This window comes from Talpa europaea, assembly GCF_964194135.1.
Source record: "Talpa europaea genome assembly, chromosome: 13".
In the NCBI taxonomy this organism is placed as follows: domain Eukaryota; kingdom Metazoa; phylum Chordata; class Mammalia; order Eulipotyphla; family Talpidae; genus Talpa; species Talpa europaea.
The window spans coordinates 52,354,774-52,371,362 of NC_140080.1; the positions used below are offsets into that span (position 1 = coordinate 52,354,774).

The window sequence follows — 16,589 nt, forward strand, 5'->3', positions numbered from 1 at the left end:
GGGGGTACTAGAAGAACAAAATGGCACACATAAGTTAAAATTATATCCACACACTTAGGAATCAGTTTTAATGTTTCAGATGTTGATGTGATTATTTATTATTGTCCATCTCCTACCCTATGGGCAGACAACTATAAATGTTTTCCCCACTCAGTAGATGCTCCTGAAGGAGTGAATTAAAGAATAATTTGGCAACCTTTTAACAGTCCACTGAAACAAATATCAGAATGCTTAATTAAGTAACATATTAAGCACTGAAATTTAATTAAAAAGACATAACTTCAAAGCATTTAGGAACACATAAAAGCAACGATGTCCAAAGAACAAAAATGAGTCATTTGAAAATATCTTCACCCAAGGCTCAAAAACCTGATTATATCTTGAGTTATAAACCATTTGAAGGCATATGGTATCATTAACAAGGAAGATCACACACATAGTGTATATATATATATATATATACACATATATATGTATTATAGCATAAGTAAAATCAGTTTTAACTGTGCAAAAAAACACAACAATTTGTGGAAAGCTCATTATTTAGAGCTGTTCATTTAGTGGAAAATTATAAGGGTTTTCTTCATTCGATTGTGTCTGCATGAAGTGAACAGTGGAGAAGAGAAGCGAGAGAAGTGAGGTGACTCTAAGTAAAAGAAAATTAAGATTTTCTCTGTTTTAAAAAAAGAAAAAAAAGAATCCAAGAACAGATGTTAAAATTCTCTCCTATTTACTAGTTTTATGGGTTGGTGTGATGGAATTTGTGTTCTTCCTGGCCATCTCAGAATTTAAATAATTTTATGTGACAGCTGATGTACTGATCAATAAAAAAAAACAAGCATCATTTACATTGGAGTTTGTGCAATTTCAAGAATTTGCATTAACCAAGCTGAGTGTTTGTAGTGGAATCAATACACAAGCACCTTACTTACTGGATTGCATAAATGAAGTATGACTGAATTTTTCAACACCAATGAATATGGATTAAAGAAAAATCAAATCATTTGAAAGAATGAGTTTTGGAAACCACACAATGACAGGATTTTTGAACACACAATACTGTTCAAGATCCAGGAAAGAAAACAGCTGTTCACTTCCATTTCCCTCTTTCTTCTAGTATTTATCTTATCATTTGGGAAAAGCTTTCTTGTATAGCAGTTTGATTACATGTGTACTTTGCAAATTTCCAGATGTGTTCAAATGTTTTAATCTACATTATGGCTTTATATTTTAGGACCTTATGATTCCCTAATCAGAGTTCTTATTTCTTCAAACATTAAGTGAAATTGAAATTTTTATATGCTCCATTTAGTTGGAGAGCATTTGAACACTTTTTTTTTAACCAAACTGGTCTTTTTACATATATTGGTCTTCCACCTACTCAATAGATAATCAGTCTCATTATGTAGTGGTATAATAAGAATTCCTTGAAGAGCATATTAACTTTTCTGCAAAAAATAAAAATCCTTTGACAGGTGAGGTTGAGATAATTTCCTCTGTCAAATTTGTGCCAAGAAAATTTACCCATTTAAGACAAGCATCCTTCTAGTAAAGGTGATATTTGTAGTGAACTTCCCTTTAATACTTATGAACAGTGTCCAAAAAAATTGATCTTGAATCTAACATTATGAATTTAGATGATGAACATAAATGATAAATTTATTAATTTCAAGATGTTAGCACTACAGAAAAGGGGGTAAGAGGTAGAATGAAAAGTGATCATGGCAAAGTTAAGGAAACATTTAGCCAATACCAAGATGATGTTTAATCAAGGAGAGTGGTACTGAACTTGGAAAACAGGTCAGTAACACAAGAGTGAAAGAGAGTGTGGGATCACAAACTGAAATCTTTTCAGAATTAGAAAGCTGGGACTGATGGAATGATGTAAGACCTGTGAAGAAAACCATGAATTTTGGACATTCTGACAAGCATTTGAGTATGTATTTTTTGTAGACAGAAGAGAAAATCTGAGGATATCTGCAATGAACTAGGTAGTAAGACTCCAACACCTCCAAAATCAGTAGAACTAGGTAAAAGCAACCAACAACAAAACAGTGCTTTAACAAGGCATATGCTAGAAAACAGGCACAGTAGCTTAAATTACAAGGGCCACTTTAAAAAGATAAAGGAAGGGGGGGAATACAGATTCCCAAGAGATGTTATCTGTAAGTTTAGGCAGATCTGTGCAAAGATGGATAGAAATATCACTGGATGAGTTCAAAGAAAAAAATAAAACAAGAATAGGAAATGTATAAAGGGGATTTTTGTAAGAACAAAGTAGAATAGGGAGTAAATGCATGTTTTGGTGAAATGATTAGGATTTCAGCCTCTTTGCATTTGGAGGCATTGGAGGCACATTTGCCTTCAATTTTTATTGTGACGTTTCTGCAGAGTCTTAGGCAGAGTGTCAATTTTCATTTCATAATAATTCAGCTTTTGGAAAGAAAAAAGTCTACCTCATGGCCACAGGTACCCTTGGGTCTTGGACAGACATCTAACAAATGCATGCCTCTGGCCAGTCTGATTAATGCAACCCCTCAGCACTACACACAAATCAACCTAAAGGTGCTGGATAGTGTCAATGGCATCCCTTTTGTAGCAGTAATAACATCTTAAATATAGAATAGAACTTTACATCTTTGCGAGTGTCCTCGCAAAGTGCATTTCAGTATGGCAGTCCTAAATCTCTTCTATGACTCACTATATTGATTAAGTCAACAGAATAAACTAGAAATTGTTTCATATAATTTTATAGGTTTTCAAAATAAAAATGTCTGTGATTTTACTCTAATTTGACTTCACTATCAATTAACATTATTCTGCCTTTACTCTTGAGTCTATGAACTGAGAATTATTTATGATTGTCCTATAATACTTTAGTGAAACTGTGAACAAATATAGCCAAGTTTCAAGAGGTTAATAAAATAAAAGGAACACGGAAACAAACCATTTTAATTGTGAATGTAAATGTTTCCTTAGAGTATGCTATTCAAAGTAACAGGTTATTTTGAAAGGAATCTATTCTGATAGTACAAAATATTTAAATCCCTCTGAAACAAGTAGAGATTTTATTTATATAGATTAATGAGCTTATGACAAGTTCACATTTAAGACTTATTCAGGCATTCCTTTGCTCCTTCCTAAAAAGAATAAATTTATTTTATTCATTCACTGTAAAAGTTACACTTTGTAATTCTGTAGCTATATAAATCATAGGGAATGAAAAATGGGGCCTCCATGCTAGTAAGAAACTTAAATCTGTTCAAATAAATGCTCTTTCCAATCATCTGTTTCTTTTAAAAAAATAATTATACTTCACATGTTTGATTGAGAAATTAACCAATTTCTTAAAAGGTAACTGACTTAAAACCGCAGAAAAACAAACAAAAAACAAAGGTCCATTTAAAGAATAGAGCTCAGAACAAAACCATCAGCTGCTCTTGGATAACCTAATTGCAGCAAACAATTACCTTTAGAAGTAAAGCCACATCCCAATAGACTGGGGCTTTTGTTCCTTATCTTCAAAGAAAACCCACTTGCATCAGAATCAAATTCTACACAATACTTGATCACCCCACATGAAAGCACTTTCCTTTTCCTCAGTCACTTATTTTAATTAGAGCTAATAGAGATAGGGGTTTACACGCTGACTGAGGTTTCTAGCAAATCCCTAGAAAACACATTTGAGAAATTAATCAACTCTATTTTCATTTCCGTCTCTCTAGAGTCAGCCCACACCTCTTCTCCATACCTGACAGGTGCACCTCTGCTGTGTGCAGGTTTTAGCATGACTGTCACTGTGTTGTCAGTTTGATTCAAAGGTGTCTCAAGTTCATAAGCTGGCATGGAGGGTGCTGGGGAAAAATTCGTGAGACAGGAAACTCGTTACTTCTGGGTTATCTTTACTGTTTTCTTTCTACTTTCATTGACAAAGAACATTCCAAATACAGCACACTTAGTTTATACTGCAGCAATCTGCTGACCATGAAAAGATTTTATATATCTGTCTTACACAATTATCAGAAGCAATGCTAAAACTCCTCCCTGCTGACTTCTTCAATCTTGAGTTTAAGTTAGGAGAGGCCCTATAAGGGGGATTGGAAGGATTTTAGTGATATTCTGTTTCTTGATATCTATGTTCATTAAATGGGTATAGTCTGCTCATAAAAATTCATGGAATTATATTCTTTGTATCTGTGTGCTTTTCTGTTATGCATTTTTTTCAAAAATTTACTTTACAATGCATATTTAAGAAATAATTATTAAGATCATACAACTAAATATTAGCATTCCTTGATCTACATCAAGGTTTCCCATGTATGTACCAAAGGTCCATCCTGGGACTTGAGGGGCCTGTGGGGGCCGGGAAGCTTCCTGAAATAAGTGACCACTTATGAACTCTCAGGGGAAGAAGAACAGTGGAAAAAATATAAGAACTGAAGTAAGAAAGGCTTGGGGATGACATTTTGCTATGCTTTGTTTTAATCAGCATAAGAGTGTAGGCATGATAATTTTCTCTGTAGTTTGTTTACTCATCTTTCAAAATAGAAGAAACTACCTCTAGGATTTTTATGGGAATTCAAAGAGATAATAGATAAGGAGAGCCAGGCAAATATAATTCTGCAAATGTTAGTTCTCCTCCCAATGTGACTCTTATTTTCAAGGCTATTTCCTGGCATTCTTTGTTCTCTAGATTGTTAAGTCTTATTACAAAAAGATAACAACAGAGCTCTTCAGTAATTTGTCACTACCATAGACAAGAGAAATCACTTTATGAAGGCTGTGATGTGGGAGGGCACAAGGTCCTTTTACAACCCCTGGGTAGAATTACCTGATGAGAATGCTATTTCTTGCAAAATGGTTTTTAAATCTCTTATATATAAAATGCTTTTATGCAGAAGACATGGGTTATTTCTCAGTTCCATTTATTGGATTTTCTCAGTATTAAAAATTAACTCCAATTCTATTAAAAATTAATTCTAATTCATAAAATAGAATTACATTTTGTATAGAGAGCAGTTCTCTATCTTAGGTCCATGAAAGTAGAAAACAGGGACCCATAAACTACACATTTTTTAAATTATAAAAATCAAATAGTTTTTCTTGATGAGTCTGTACAGGCTCACTCCAACATCAGCTGTCTTTACTTTTGGATAGAACCGTATGAACATGGTGGGCTAACACTGATAAGACTCATATCAATCAGAATTTTTATCTGGTAAAAATGAATTATTTTTCTAAAAGAACATGCTTTTCAAAGTAATAATCTTTGAAATTTGATGCCCATATGGTAAAATGACAATAAAAGGAGGGGCTTAGAGGTTTCTACCTAGGCACATATTCTTCTTAAAGTCCGCAGGATATTTTATGCACCAGATAATATCATCTGAGTTGACATCCAGGATGAATTCACTTGAACCACATCATGCCAAATTTCTGATAGCAAGTCCACATTTTCTGATTTCAGTGACAGTATTCTTTCTACACATTGCATGATCCATGTCATTTTCCTAACTCTCCTAGGGACTTCCACCTCTTCCTTGACTCTCAACTTCTTATAATTGAGTGTTTTATATAAAACATCAAGTGGGTATTAAATTTTGACAGAAGTGTGTGCTCATAAATAAAACCTTGTGTCATGACAAATTATCATGTAAGTAATAACTACTTAAAAACAAAATTTCAAAGCTCCTCTCTCAAAACCTAGTAGAATGCTTATGGTGCAATAGTTGTGGCCCCTTCTTTTAATTCTAAACAAAAATTTACAAAAGTAGTAATGAGGGGAAAATCAGGCTATCTATAATTTTGCTAACTCAGATTATAAGAGTTACTTTACTCTCCTGCCTCCTGCTTGTCGATCCCCAACCAAGAGTCAAAGCCAAAACTCAAATACTTCACCACTCATACCCAAAGGGAAAAATGGAAAAAGAAAATGTCCATGGAATTGTATTTATTGCTGTTACATATCCCATACCAGATGGCAGCTCCATTTCCTCTAGTCTGAAGCACAAAGACATTTTCTGCACAGTTGCACATGCCCAGAAATATTTCTCAAATTATGTCTTTTGTTGGATGGTGTAATTGAGCCTCTAAGCAGAAAGCTGCAGGCCTTACATGCCGGTACCACCCTCTGCTGTCGTCTTTTTCTTCAGGATGTGAAATTACTAATGGTGAAGGTCCTAAGGAAGGTTGAACCTTCTGGAAGTTGCCTTTCTGCTTAGCCCTCAATCAGTCATGGCTCATTACAGAGCTTTTTCCCAACTCAGCTGCTTTGGAAACTTAAAGGGGATAGGTTTACAGAAAACAGACCCTTCTGCTGGTATCCAAGTCCTCTAATGAAAATTGTTCAAACAGTGGTATACCCCCTAACACAGAAGGATCTTAAGCTCCCAGATTATAAATATTTATAACATCTCACCTAGTTTTGGCTTAGGCTTTTTGTTGGGGATAGACAAACAATGTCTAATTTTCAGACACTGGAAAGTATTTATTTGAAATCAGTACCAGTTTGGGTGAGTTTTGCATACATGACAATGAAAAAGGAATTGGAGCAAAAATGCCACTTCTGATCAAAGGCAAAATAAAGCATTATTGTAGTACCTGATATTTTGGTCGTAAACTGATTTGTTGCTGGAGGTCCAAAACCTTTAGCTGTGCTGGCTCGGATAGTAAAGGAGTAGGTAGTACCCGGATACAGTCCAAAAAACAGAAAATGGGTTTCGTTTCCCAGTTTCGAAACTCTTCCACTTTGATTGGATAAATCTATTTCTGGGTCAAAGGAACTGACTGCTTTGTAGGTGATCTGCAAGAGAATAAGAATGTGATAAAATATCTGGAGCAGATGGACCAAGACTGCATCTTTATCCAATAAACCTTTCTGATGTATGCACTGTCATACACTTTATAAGCTCTCTTACTCACTTAGACTCTTCAAATCCTGGATCCAGTGAAGGGGCACAGAAATTCAGTCTAAACTGTTATGAGTTATTACTTCTATTGGCAGAGGAACTTAAAAGTAAGTGCCTTAGAACACACAGGATGAGTTCAGGTTTAAGTTAATACCTTGGAGTTGTTTGCTTTAAAAAAATGTCATTTTCGGAAGCTACATTACAGTTGGCTTAAAACAAAATAACAAAACACACAACTGAACTCAAACAGATAAGCAGCTGACAAGGGTAAAGTCTCATCTCCCATCTGGTGGCCACAGTTTGATTTAGTATTGAATAGGATTATCCTCTTCTGGGAACAAGGACATTTTTAAGTGTTTTCATGAATGCAGGCAAAGATGCAGGCTCCAAAAATAAATCCCAGACACATTTATGTTTGATAAGTAAATCTTAATGTGGTGTTCCTGGTGGATCACATTTGCTTTTCATTTTGAGGAATGCTGATTGATGAAACTTTCTGTCACACTGGAATTGTTCTACCCTGTACAGTTCAGTACAGTTGCCACTAGCCCTGTGGTTAAGGAGCACTTGAAGTGTGACATGTGAGCTTGTAGAATTGAACATTTTATTTAACTTTAATTGACCAAAATTTAAATTTAAATTGCCATGAATGTCAGGCATTCAGAGCATTTGGGTGAGTCTGTAATGTATGAGATTAAATCGAACATAGGTGCCTTTAAATTTTGCCTTTTCAAATGATTTTTTCAAAGAATTTCACTGTAAGGAGTTCATCAGCTACTCAAGAACGTGCATTTTAGTGGTGATTACTAACTTCCACTGGGTTGTAATGACATAATTTTAAAACATGGCATATCCAAAAGTTTTAAATTGCAAAACTAAGCTCTTTTCTTGCTTTTAAATAGGTAAACTTACTTATAATTTATGTGCATGAACACTAACACTGTTATTATACAGAGTGATAATTGACATTCTTTCTTCTTATATTTATACCATGTCATTATAATTAAGAAGACCTCTCTGAAAGAATATTTAGATTGAATCAACTAAGCTTTGGCAAGAAAATGTCTGCTGTATATATTAATCATTGCAGTGCTCAGCACGCTGAGCGTTGGCAGCATATCTCCTGTTAACCCTCTAGTAGTCTTCCCCCAGATGACTCCAGGTCATGTCAAGAGATCCGACCATGTCTACTACCCAGCTGCCTGCTGTACTGGTACTTGGGCGGCATCACCGCTGTGTGCTTAGCTGATGGCCTTCTGATATCCCCAGAGAAAAAAGTAGTTCAAAGACGATGGCCCATCTAGGCTGCAACAGCTTAATTTCTCCCCCTCAGTTTATTTATTCATTCAGTCACTCAAAACATATTCATTGGGGGTTCATATGGTGATTCAGAAGTGGTACCCTCCAGTGTGGTAGGGGGGAAGCTGTCCCACAGTTACAGTAAAGCACAATTAAAATAAGGACTTGTATTGCCCACCAGGGCTAAACTAATGTTGTCCATTTATTACTTCACTAAAAACTTCAATGGGACGTAAATACTGGACACAGTTCACACTCCCTAGCTTCCTGTTTAAGCTCTGTCTCACCTTCTGCTGTCAAAGTTGTTTCTGAATACTTGGACACTATATTACCTATGATATTATGTTACCTTCTGTCCTGGTTACATATGTTTGCCTTATAAACACTTACTGGCCTTTTCTGATGTTGCCTTTGCTCACAAACATTCATCTACCTGGAACATGATAGGGTGACCTCTGTCTCATTTTTTACAACCACTCAGATTTATTCCTTTCATTCAAATGTCGGTAGATTGAACACTGACACTGCACACTGCGAGCCCTGAAGTAAGCAGGTGCACACAGGCCCTCCCCTCAGAGAGCTAGAATGTAGACAGGGGAGGGTGGAGCTGGGGAGATAGATGGTAAGTAAAGTCATGATTTAAAAACCTTAAGTTCAATAGAAGAAACAAACAAGGTGTTGAAAGAAAGAATAATGTGCAGATAGGGGCTATATCCATGATCACTTAGAATGGCGGAGGAAGCGTCCACTGAGGACAGGTCATTTAGACAAGGCTTGAATTTTGTGAGGGAGAAGCCATGTCAAGAGTTTGAGGCAGAACTGCCTGGATTGAAGGGGTGAAGCAGGAGCACTGTAAATGGACTCAACCAAGGCTGTGGTGCAGCCCAGTAAGTGACATGAGTGTGGTCCTGGAGGTTAGAGAAGTGGGCAAGGAACATACTGTGCAGTGATCTGCACTTCAAGGTAATGCATAGATACATGTAACAGGGAGCCTTTGAACATTTTTATGTGTGAAAACAAAATGATTTGATTTGCTTCATAAAAGATCACTTTGGCTGCCAGGTGGAGGACTGGTTTGATTGAAGGGGACAGTAAAGACAGTAGGGAAACCACCAGGAGCTCCCTCAGAGATCATGGCATAAATGTGTAACACACAAGAGAGAATATAGTGGCTTGGACTAAGGCTGGGGCAGTGAAGAGAATAAGAAATGGAAAGGATGACGTATTTTAGAGACAACATGGGCAGAACTCAGTGATCAACTGATTATGGGAAAAAGAAGAATCAAGGAAGAGGTCCCATGAACTGTACTTGAACAAAAGATGACACTGCTTCCTAAAGTGAGATTGGATGAATGAGAATAAACAGATGGATTGGACTGTGTACTGATCAAGTTTTAGATGTCTATCAACATGGACATGCTGTGTATGACAGAGCTGGGATCTGAAATGCCAGGTCAATAATAAAGACTTGGGGGAGATCAGCATTAAAATACTATTGTTTAGAAATAGATATGGTCAACAGGGAAAGCATTTTAGGGAAAACACTGATATTTATTTATTTATTTATTTATTTATTTATTTATTTATTTAGGATTTATTTATTTATTTATACAAGCACTGGGTATAGTCAGAAGAACGGGAGGGTGAGAGAGTTCACCAGAGTCAGAGCAGAGCAGGCAGAAGGACCGAAGTACACTGCTGAGGGGAGCAGCGGGCGGCAGGAGAGGTCTGTGCGCCATGTGGGACCCTCACCTGGTGGCCAGGGATCAAAGTGGTGCTGCAGAGGCTGCGGGCAGCTTCGCAACGCAGCACTCAACTGCTGCGCCACCGGGGAGGCCTGAATACACTAATATTTAATAAAGAATAGAGGAGGAAAAGCCAACAAAATAATCAGAAAATCAGGAAGAGCAAAAGAGAGTTCTGTTTCAGAAATTAAAAGACAAATAAGGCCTCCCTGGTGGCGCAAGGGGTTAAGACGCGACCAATGAAGCTTGCCACAGCCACTGCAGCACAAGTTCCATCCTTGGCCAAGGAGATACCCATAATGCACAGCAGACCTCTCCTGACTCTCCTGCATCTCCCCTCAGCAGTGTATTTCAGTAGCTCTGCCTATTCTGTTCCCCACTCCGTCTCTGGTGAATCCCCTCACCACCCACAACTCTGGCCTGCACTCCAGCACTTCTATGTATAAATAAATAAATCTTCTAAAAAAAAGGACAAATAAGTGTTTTAAGAAGAAAGTGTTTTTAAAGATGCTGCTGACAGTTCAGGTGAGACTGGAATAAAAATGTGTCCATTTGTCTCAAAACAGACTTCCCATCTTATGCATCTGTAAAGCCTTCCAAAATCTGGCCTTCCAAATCTGATCCAGCAGTTACTGGATTAGCTGAAAGCCTACTTCTGTGACTGTTAATAAATGCATTTGAAAGTAAGTCATGAAATGCTATAAAAGCCCATGTTATCTTAAATTACGATTTAAATATGCCAAAGGAATTGAAATTTTTCACATAATTGTGTCTTCTTTCTGAGGAGTGACTGATGTCTTACTCTTCTTTCTGATCCCACTGTGATCAGTAAATATTTGGCATTCAGTATTTAGTTTCTAAAAAGACTCCTGGGGAGAGCAGGTTTGTGTATGTGCTCACATAAATGCTCAGATGAAGGCACATTGAATGTATGCTCCACTGGCCCCACCTGTAAAGCAAAAAGCTATGATTTGTCCCACCAGGGCTGATGGGCTTGTACCTTACCTGCTTACAACCAAAGAGTTGCAGGATAGCTAGACAGCCCTTTAACAATTTGATACAAATTATAGGTCTTCTCTTCCCCTCCCATAAAGATGCACAAACACATTAATTCATACACTTTTAAAAATTATGAATCTTCTCCTTCTCCTCTAGCAAGTCTCTAACTAAAAAGTACGTTGTATATATGTGGACACAAAATGTTCAAAAGTCCATGGATCCCTGACAAACTCATGCAGAAACTTGAGAGTTTTTTTAATATTGGGAATTTTAATAAAGTTCCTCAGATAGAGGGGCAATTTAACTTTAAAATTCTATTTCCTGCCAGAGTTGATAGTCAATAAACATCAGTTCACAAGAGTCGAGTTCTAAAAAAGTTCATCTAAATGCACCTCTGTGTTCAAACCCAAATGCAACATGTCCTTTTGTCGTTAAATTTTTCATTTGTTCATTTAATAGAGATCTATTAAGCCCCACACTGTGGAAAAGCAGCTGGATCTCCCCCAGAAGGACTGTCTGAGACTATCCTCTCACATTGCATCAGTGGATGAGGTCAAGGTAATTTTCATGAGTTCTCTGTAGACACTGATGTTCTAGTGTTGGAGCTAGGTGATTTTATGTGATGCCCCAAGTCAAAAGCAAACTGTCCCATAAACAACATATGTGGGGGTTAGATAGGTGAGATGGAGTCAACAACTGCTTATATTAGATTTGTATGTAATTACTTGGTATATATTCTAGAACTATCTTTCCCTCTTCTATCTACACTCTCATATTCTACGCTGAAAGAGTCATAGAGAACCAAATGGAATAACATGCAATTTTTGACCATGAAGGGAGTCAAAATCTTTTAGGAAGTTTGAATAGACTGTAATTGCAGTTGGTATTAAATATAATCTTTTAATGAAGGTCCAAGCAATCAAAGTTAATGAATAATTAAATCTGATTTCAGGGGAGGAAGAGTCTCGGATAATTTGGGAAAAATTATAATATTTCAACAAAATTCTGGAAGATGAGCAAAAGTACATGGGGGGAGGGCCTCCCCGGTGGCGCAGCGGTTGAGTGCTGGGCGGTGAAGCTGCCTGCAGTCTCTGCAGCGCCGGTTCGATCCTGGCCTCTGGCGAGGGTCCCACATGGTGTGCAGACTTCTCCTGCCACCCGCTGCTCCCCTCAGCAGTGTACTTCAGTCCTTCTGCCTGTTCTGCTCCCCACTCTGGCTCTGGTGAATTCTCTCACCCTCCCGCGATTCTGACTGTACCCAGTGCTTGTATAAATAAATAAATAAATCTTAAAAAAAAAAAGTACATGGGGGGCATGAGGAAAAAGAAGGACATAAGGAAAATCAAGATGTGATAATTCAGAAGATTATGTGAGAAAAGGAAATTTCATATCATAGTTCATTAAATTCTTGGAAAAAATAAGGAAAGAAATAGTAATAAATATAAATTGGGATTAAATCACAGATGGCCTTGAATATCGACACCAAATTTATTAACACGGATCCTAACACTTTTCTATGCTATTACCTATCTCAGTCAATAGTAATTAATGAAACCAGTTATCCAGGCTTGAGAGCTTGGGGTGTCTTCAACTCCTGATTCATCAATGCTGTCCCCCAATCAGTTGATAAATTTGGACTATTTTACTTTACTATGTGCCTGAGTAACCCTGTATTTTATAGTCTTCACATACCAAACTGACTTGCATTTGATATTTGATTCATTGCTGTATAGTCAGCCACAGATAGGACTGTTACTTCTATTAGGAAGGGGCAGGACCTTTTATACTTCTGTCTTCTTTCAATACCATAAGCATACTAAATTAAAAAAATAAATATAGGCTTGTGGATATGTTACTCTTGTGACCAAGAGAAGTGTTTACTCACTAGACAATGAAGAGCTATATAAAGTTAGTGAGGTAAAATGAAGAGTCATATGTCTATTCATGACATTTGGGAGCATTAGTGACTGAAAACTTCCAAAACTGACTTAATATGCAGTATTTAAATTTTGAAAAATACTCCAGATTGCCTACAAAAGAGGCTGCAAGTATGCTTTCTCATTAAAGGTTAGGTATACACACATTTCCCCAAACCACTGCTTAACACTCGGCAGTATACATGCTTTCTGTGGCACTTATTTTATTGCATTTTTTAATCACTAGTAAGGTGAGTCGGGTATCTTTCCACATGCCTATACCATTTAAATACTATTCATTATTTTTCTCCTGTTATTCTTTGTTAATTTTTTTTTCTAGTGGCCTGTTTTGTCTGTTTGCTATAAATTTTGAAAATAACTTCTCCAAGTCCTCTGTATGCATTTAAATTTTCTTTGTAGTATAATCATTCAGAAATTTAAATTCTTATATAACCAAACACGTCAATTTTTAATGACTTTTTGGTTTTATGTCAAGCTTAGAAATATGTATTGCACAATGTCATCCTTATTTTTCTTACAGTGTCCTGATAATTTAATTACTGTGTTTAGATCATGAGTTTGGTATTCATTTCTGTGTGATGTGAGATGGCAGTCTTTCATGGCATGTTATTCTTGCAATAAAATGTTGGGTTTGCTAACATTTATAAAATGTTATCAATTTTTATTCATCAATGAATATGCATTGATGCCTTGTAAAATTTTGGAAGGGCATGTACATAGCTGTTAAATGAAATTAGGGAGCAAAGATATTTTATTGTGAATACTTTTGTACTTAAATTATTTTAGACAGAAACATCATAGTTATAATTTGATAAAATAAAAATGTTGATAGTTATCAAATGGCTGACTGGAAAGTACAGTTTGAAAAAAGTCACAGCCAGAACAAAGGTGGGGAGAATAGAAAGGAAAGGCTAATTTGAGGAGGCAGAAGATGGAATTAGGAGAACAAAAAAGAACAGCAAAGAATCAGAGCAGAAGAATGCTTTAATGCTATAAATTGGTATAACTTCTAGAATAAAATGACACTGACATGATTTTCCAATCATGAATGGCTTAGTATATCTTTCATAAGTAGTAAAGTGGGAACTCAGAATAACCTGAGCCCGTAACATACTCATTTACAACACCTACACCATTCAATCTGTTTTTAATTCTCACCTATGAACTATCCCAGTGTGTTTCCTGTCCTAAAGAATACCTGTATTCTTACTAAATTTTTGTTCAACTTTGATAACTTCACCTTCTAGCTTTTAACTATCATCATAAATGTGTTTCTCTAAAAGAATACACTGTACATAAGCTCCCTGCTTACTTTTGGGCAACTTTTTTATTTCTCAGCATGCTCTGTGTGTGAGGAGACTCTGGTCTCCTAGCAAGAGAATCGGATCTAGTTTAACGGGAGTCCTTGGCTGCAGGAGGAAGCTCTGTTTCTCTATATTCTGGCAAAGATGGGTGAGTCACATCATTCACAACTACATCTTAGCTAAAGAAGAGCTACATCTGTGACACATGTAGGGGCTCCCAGAAGGGCCCAGAAGCTGCCTTCCCACTTTCAGAAATCATGGGTAAAAGAGAAAGATTTGGCTTTCAGAAAACTTGTATGTAATCACGTTAGACTCATTCACACATTTGACATTTTCTGTTTGGGATCTAGAAAATTGAATCAACCTACTACACCTTCCCATTTGTGCTTTTTAAAACCCTGATTTCTGACACATTCATGCATCTCCATTGTAGTAGCATTTAGATCAGTGCTCAATTGGGAGGTCCTGGCTGCTGAAGTCACAGATTAATGGGCTCTTCTTTTGAGTTATTATTCCTATTGTCTTCATGTGAAAGTCACTTATTACAAAAAGATGTTAAGATCACTGGGATCAAAAAGAAAGAAAATGGATGTTATTTTCTGTCTGTCTAGATATCAACTTGTGGCATTTGGACTAATGGACAATTTTCTTTGAACTTCATGTTTCCTAGTAGAAGAATCTGTTATTAGGTAAGATTTCCAACACTGTGACCTAAAAACTGACATGGGACCAACAATATTAACTAAAAGATTCTGGCCATTGACTGAGAACAAAATGTAAGAATTTCTATGAATTAATTACAGAACATAGCTCCACAAAAGCTGAAGTATAAATTTTTCTAACACTAGATTCTTTTACAATGAAGCAGCCCATGAATAGCACCCATAACTTAACATAAAAAATCAACTTTTTTCATATTTTGTTTAGCTTTCAATTAAATTAATTTTTTTTTTTTGGATTTCAGTCCCAATTTTCAAAAGGTATTAGGAAACATAAATGTGAAGGTAGTTAGGTCAGAGAGGGGTTTGCCAGTGATTACTATCTGACAGCTAATCTGCTCGGGCTTTTGTCAGTAGTTCTGAAAGGTATTCAAGCAGAAATTCCATAAGAGGAACTGCCGTGATTTTTAGAAACCTAACAACATATAATTTTGTTAAATTTGCATTCAAATAAATGCTAGCTTAAAAAAAAGCACCTGCTTGTTTCTATGACAATAGGCATAGAAATGATGCTCATACAGATGTAATGATGACTGTCACCCCTGTTACTGCTATTATTTTTTTCCTTGAACAATTCATCAAATTCTTCTCTGCTATCTATCATTCTCATTTGATATGCCTCAGTAGACAAAACTATGTCACAGAAGTCTAAAGGATGTTTTGCTAATACTAAGAAGCCAAAAGGCATTATTCTCTTGTTACTCCTGAGACAATGTCTATTGACTTTGCTAATTGAATAATCAGCATTCTTCTATTATTAAGTAGTCAAATATTTTACAGCTAGCAAGCATAGGATTCTATGGTTGCCTCACAATCAATGTACACTACAGAAAAGACTTGTTTTTAATAAAAATTATTTTAAAAATACTATGTTATGCCTTTACAAGTAATATATAATCTGGAAACCCCAAATTATCTTATATATCCTGATATTATACTTAATTCAAAAATTCAGTTTTAGTTTCTCTGCTTCTATAGAATAACTGCAGTAACTACTGAAGACATTAAGCTTCTTTAAAGGCATGATACCACTATGAATTTTAAATACTAGGTGGTCCAGTTACCATATAGATTATAATATAAATTAAACTACTGCCAAATGTATATGCACCTCATATAAAGTGATGACACCATATGTTTGAATTGGTTCTCGCCATTGAAGGAATATCTTCTCTTCAAAGGTACTTCCTTGGATAGACTCAGTAGGAACAGCGCCTGGCACTAGAAGAGGAAAAAGTTGAGAAATGTTTGAGTAACAAACCCCCAAAAAATTATATATTTTTCAGACTTGATAGGCTTTTCAATCTATCAAGGAACACAATTTTATTAGTCCATAGACAATTTGATTTTAAAATTTTGGAATTTAAAACCATTTTAGCTACACTATCCTTACTAGAGAAAATAATTTCATATTTTTTCTTTAAGTCTGAATCAATTAGACAAAGCCCAGTAATGATCCTTTAAATGAACTTTTTCATTCTTCAAAAATAAAAAAAGGATATAGAGCAATCACAATTTCCACACACTGCTCATAAGAGTGTAAGGCGGTGTAGCCATTTTGAAAAATAATTTGTTGGTATTTAGTAAAGTTACAGAGACATGTATAATACAATCCATTAACCCAACATCCAGGAATATCCCTACTAAGATTATAGCAAGCATGTACTAAGAGACATAT

General features: G+C 36.0%; 1 protein-coding gene across 5 annotated transcripts in view; it reads right to left on the bottom strand.

The window, feature by feature from the left end:
• PTPRM (protein tyrosine phosphatase receptor type M) overlaps positions 1-16,589 on the bottom strand; it is a gene marked incomplete at its 3' end in the record, with an annotated part of 796,072 nt that overhangs the window by 297,101 nt on the left and 482,382 nt on the right. For all 5 annotated transcript variants that reach the window (XM_084252855.1, XM_084252854.1, XM_084252853.1 and 2 more), the window contains exons 9-11: positions 16,023-16,132; positions 6,601-6,802; positions 3,752-3,854 (exon numbers count right to left, since the gene is read on the bottom strand). In XM_084252855.1, coding sequence (XP_084108981.1) covers positions 3,752-3,854; positions 6,601-6,802; positions 16,023-16,132 — 415 coding nt within the window. The remainder of the gene's footprint in view (positions 1-3,751; positions 3,855-6,600; positions 6,803-16,022; positions 16,133-16,589) is intronic.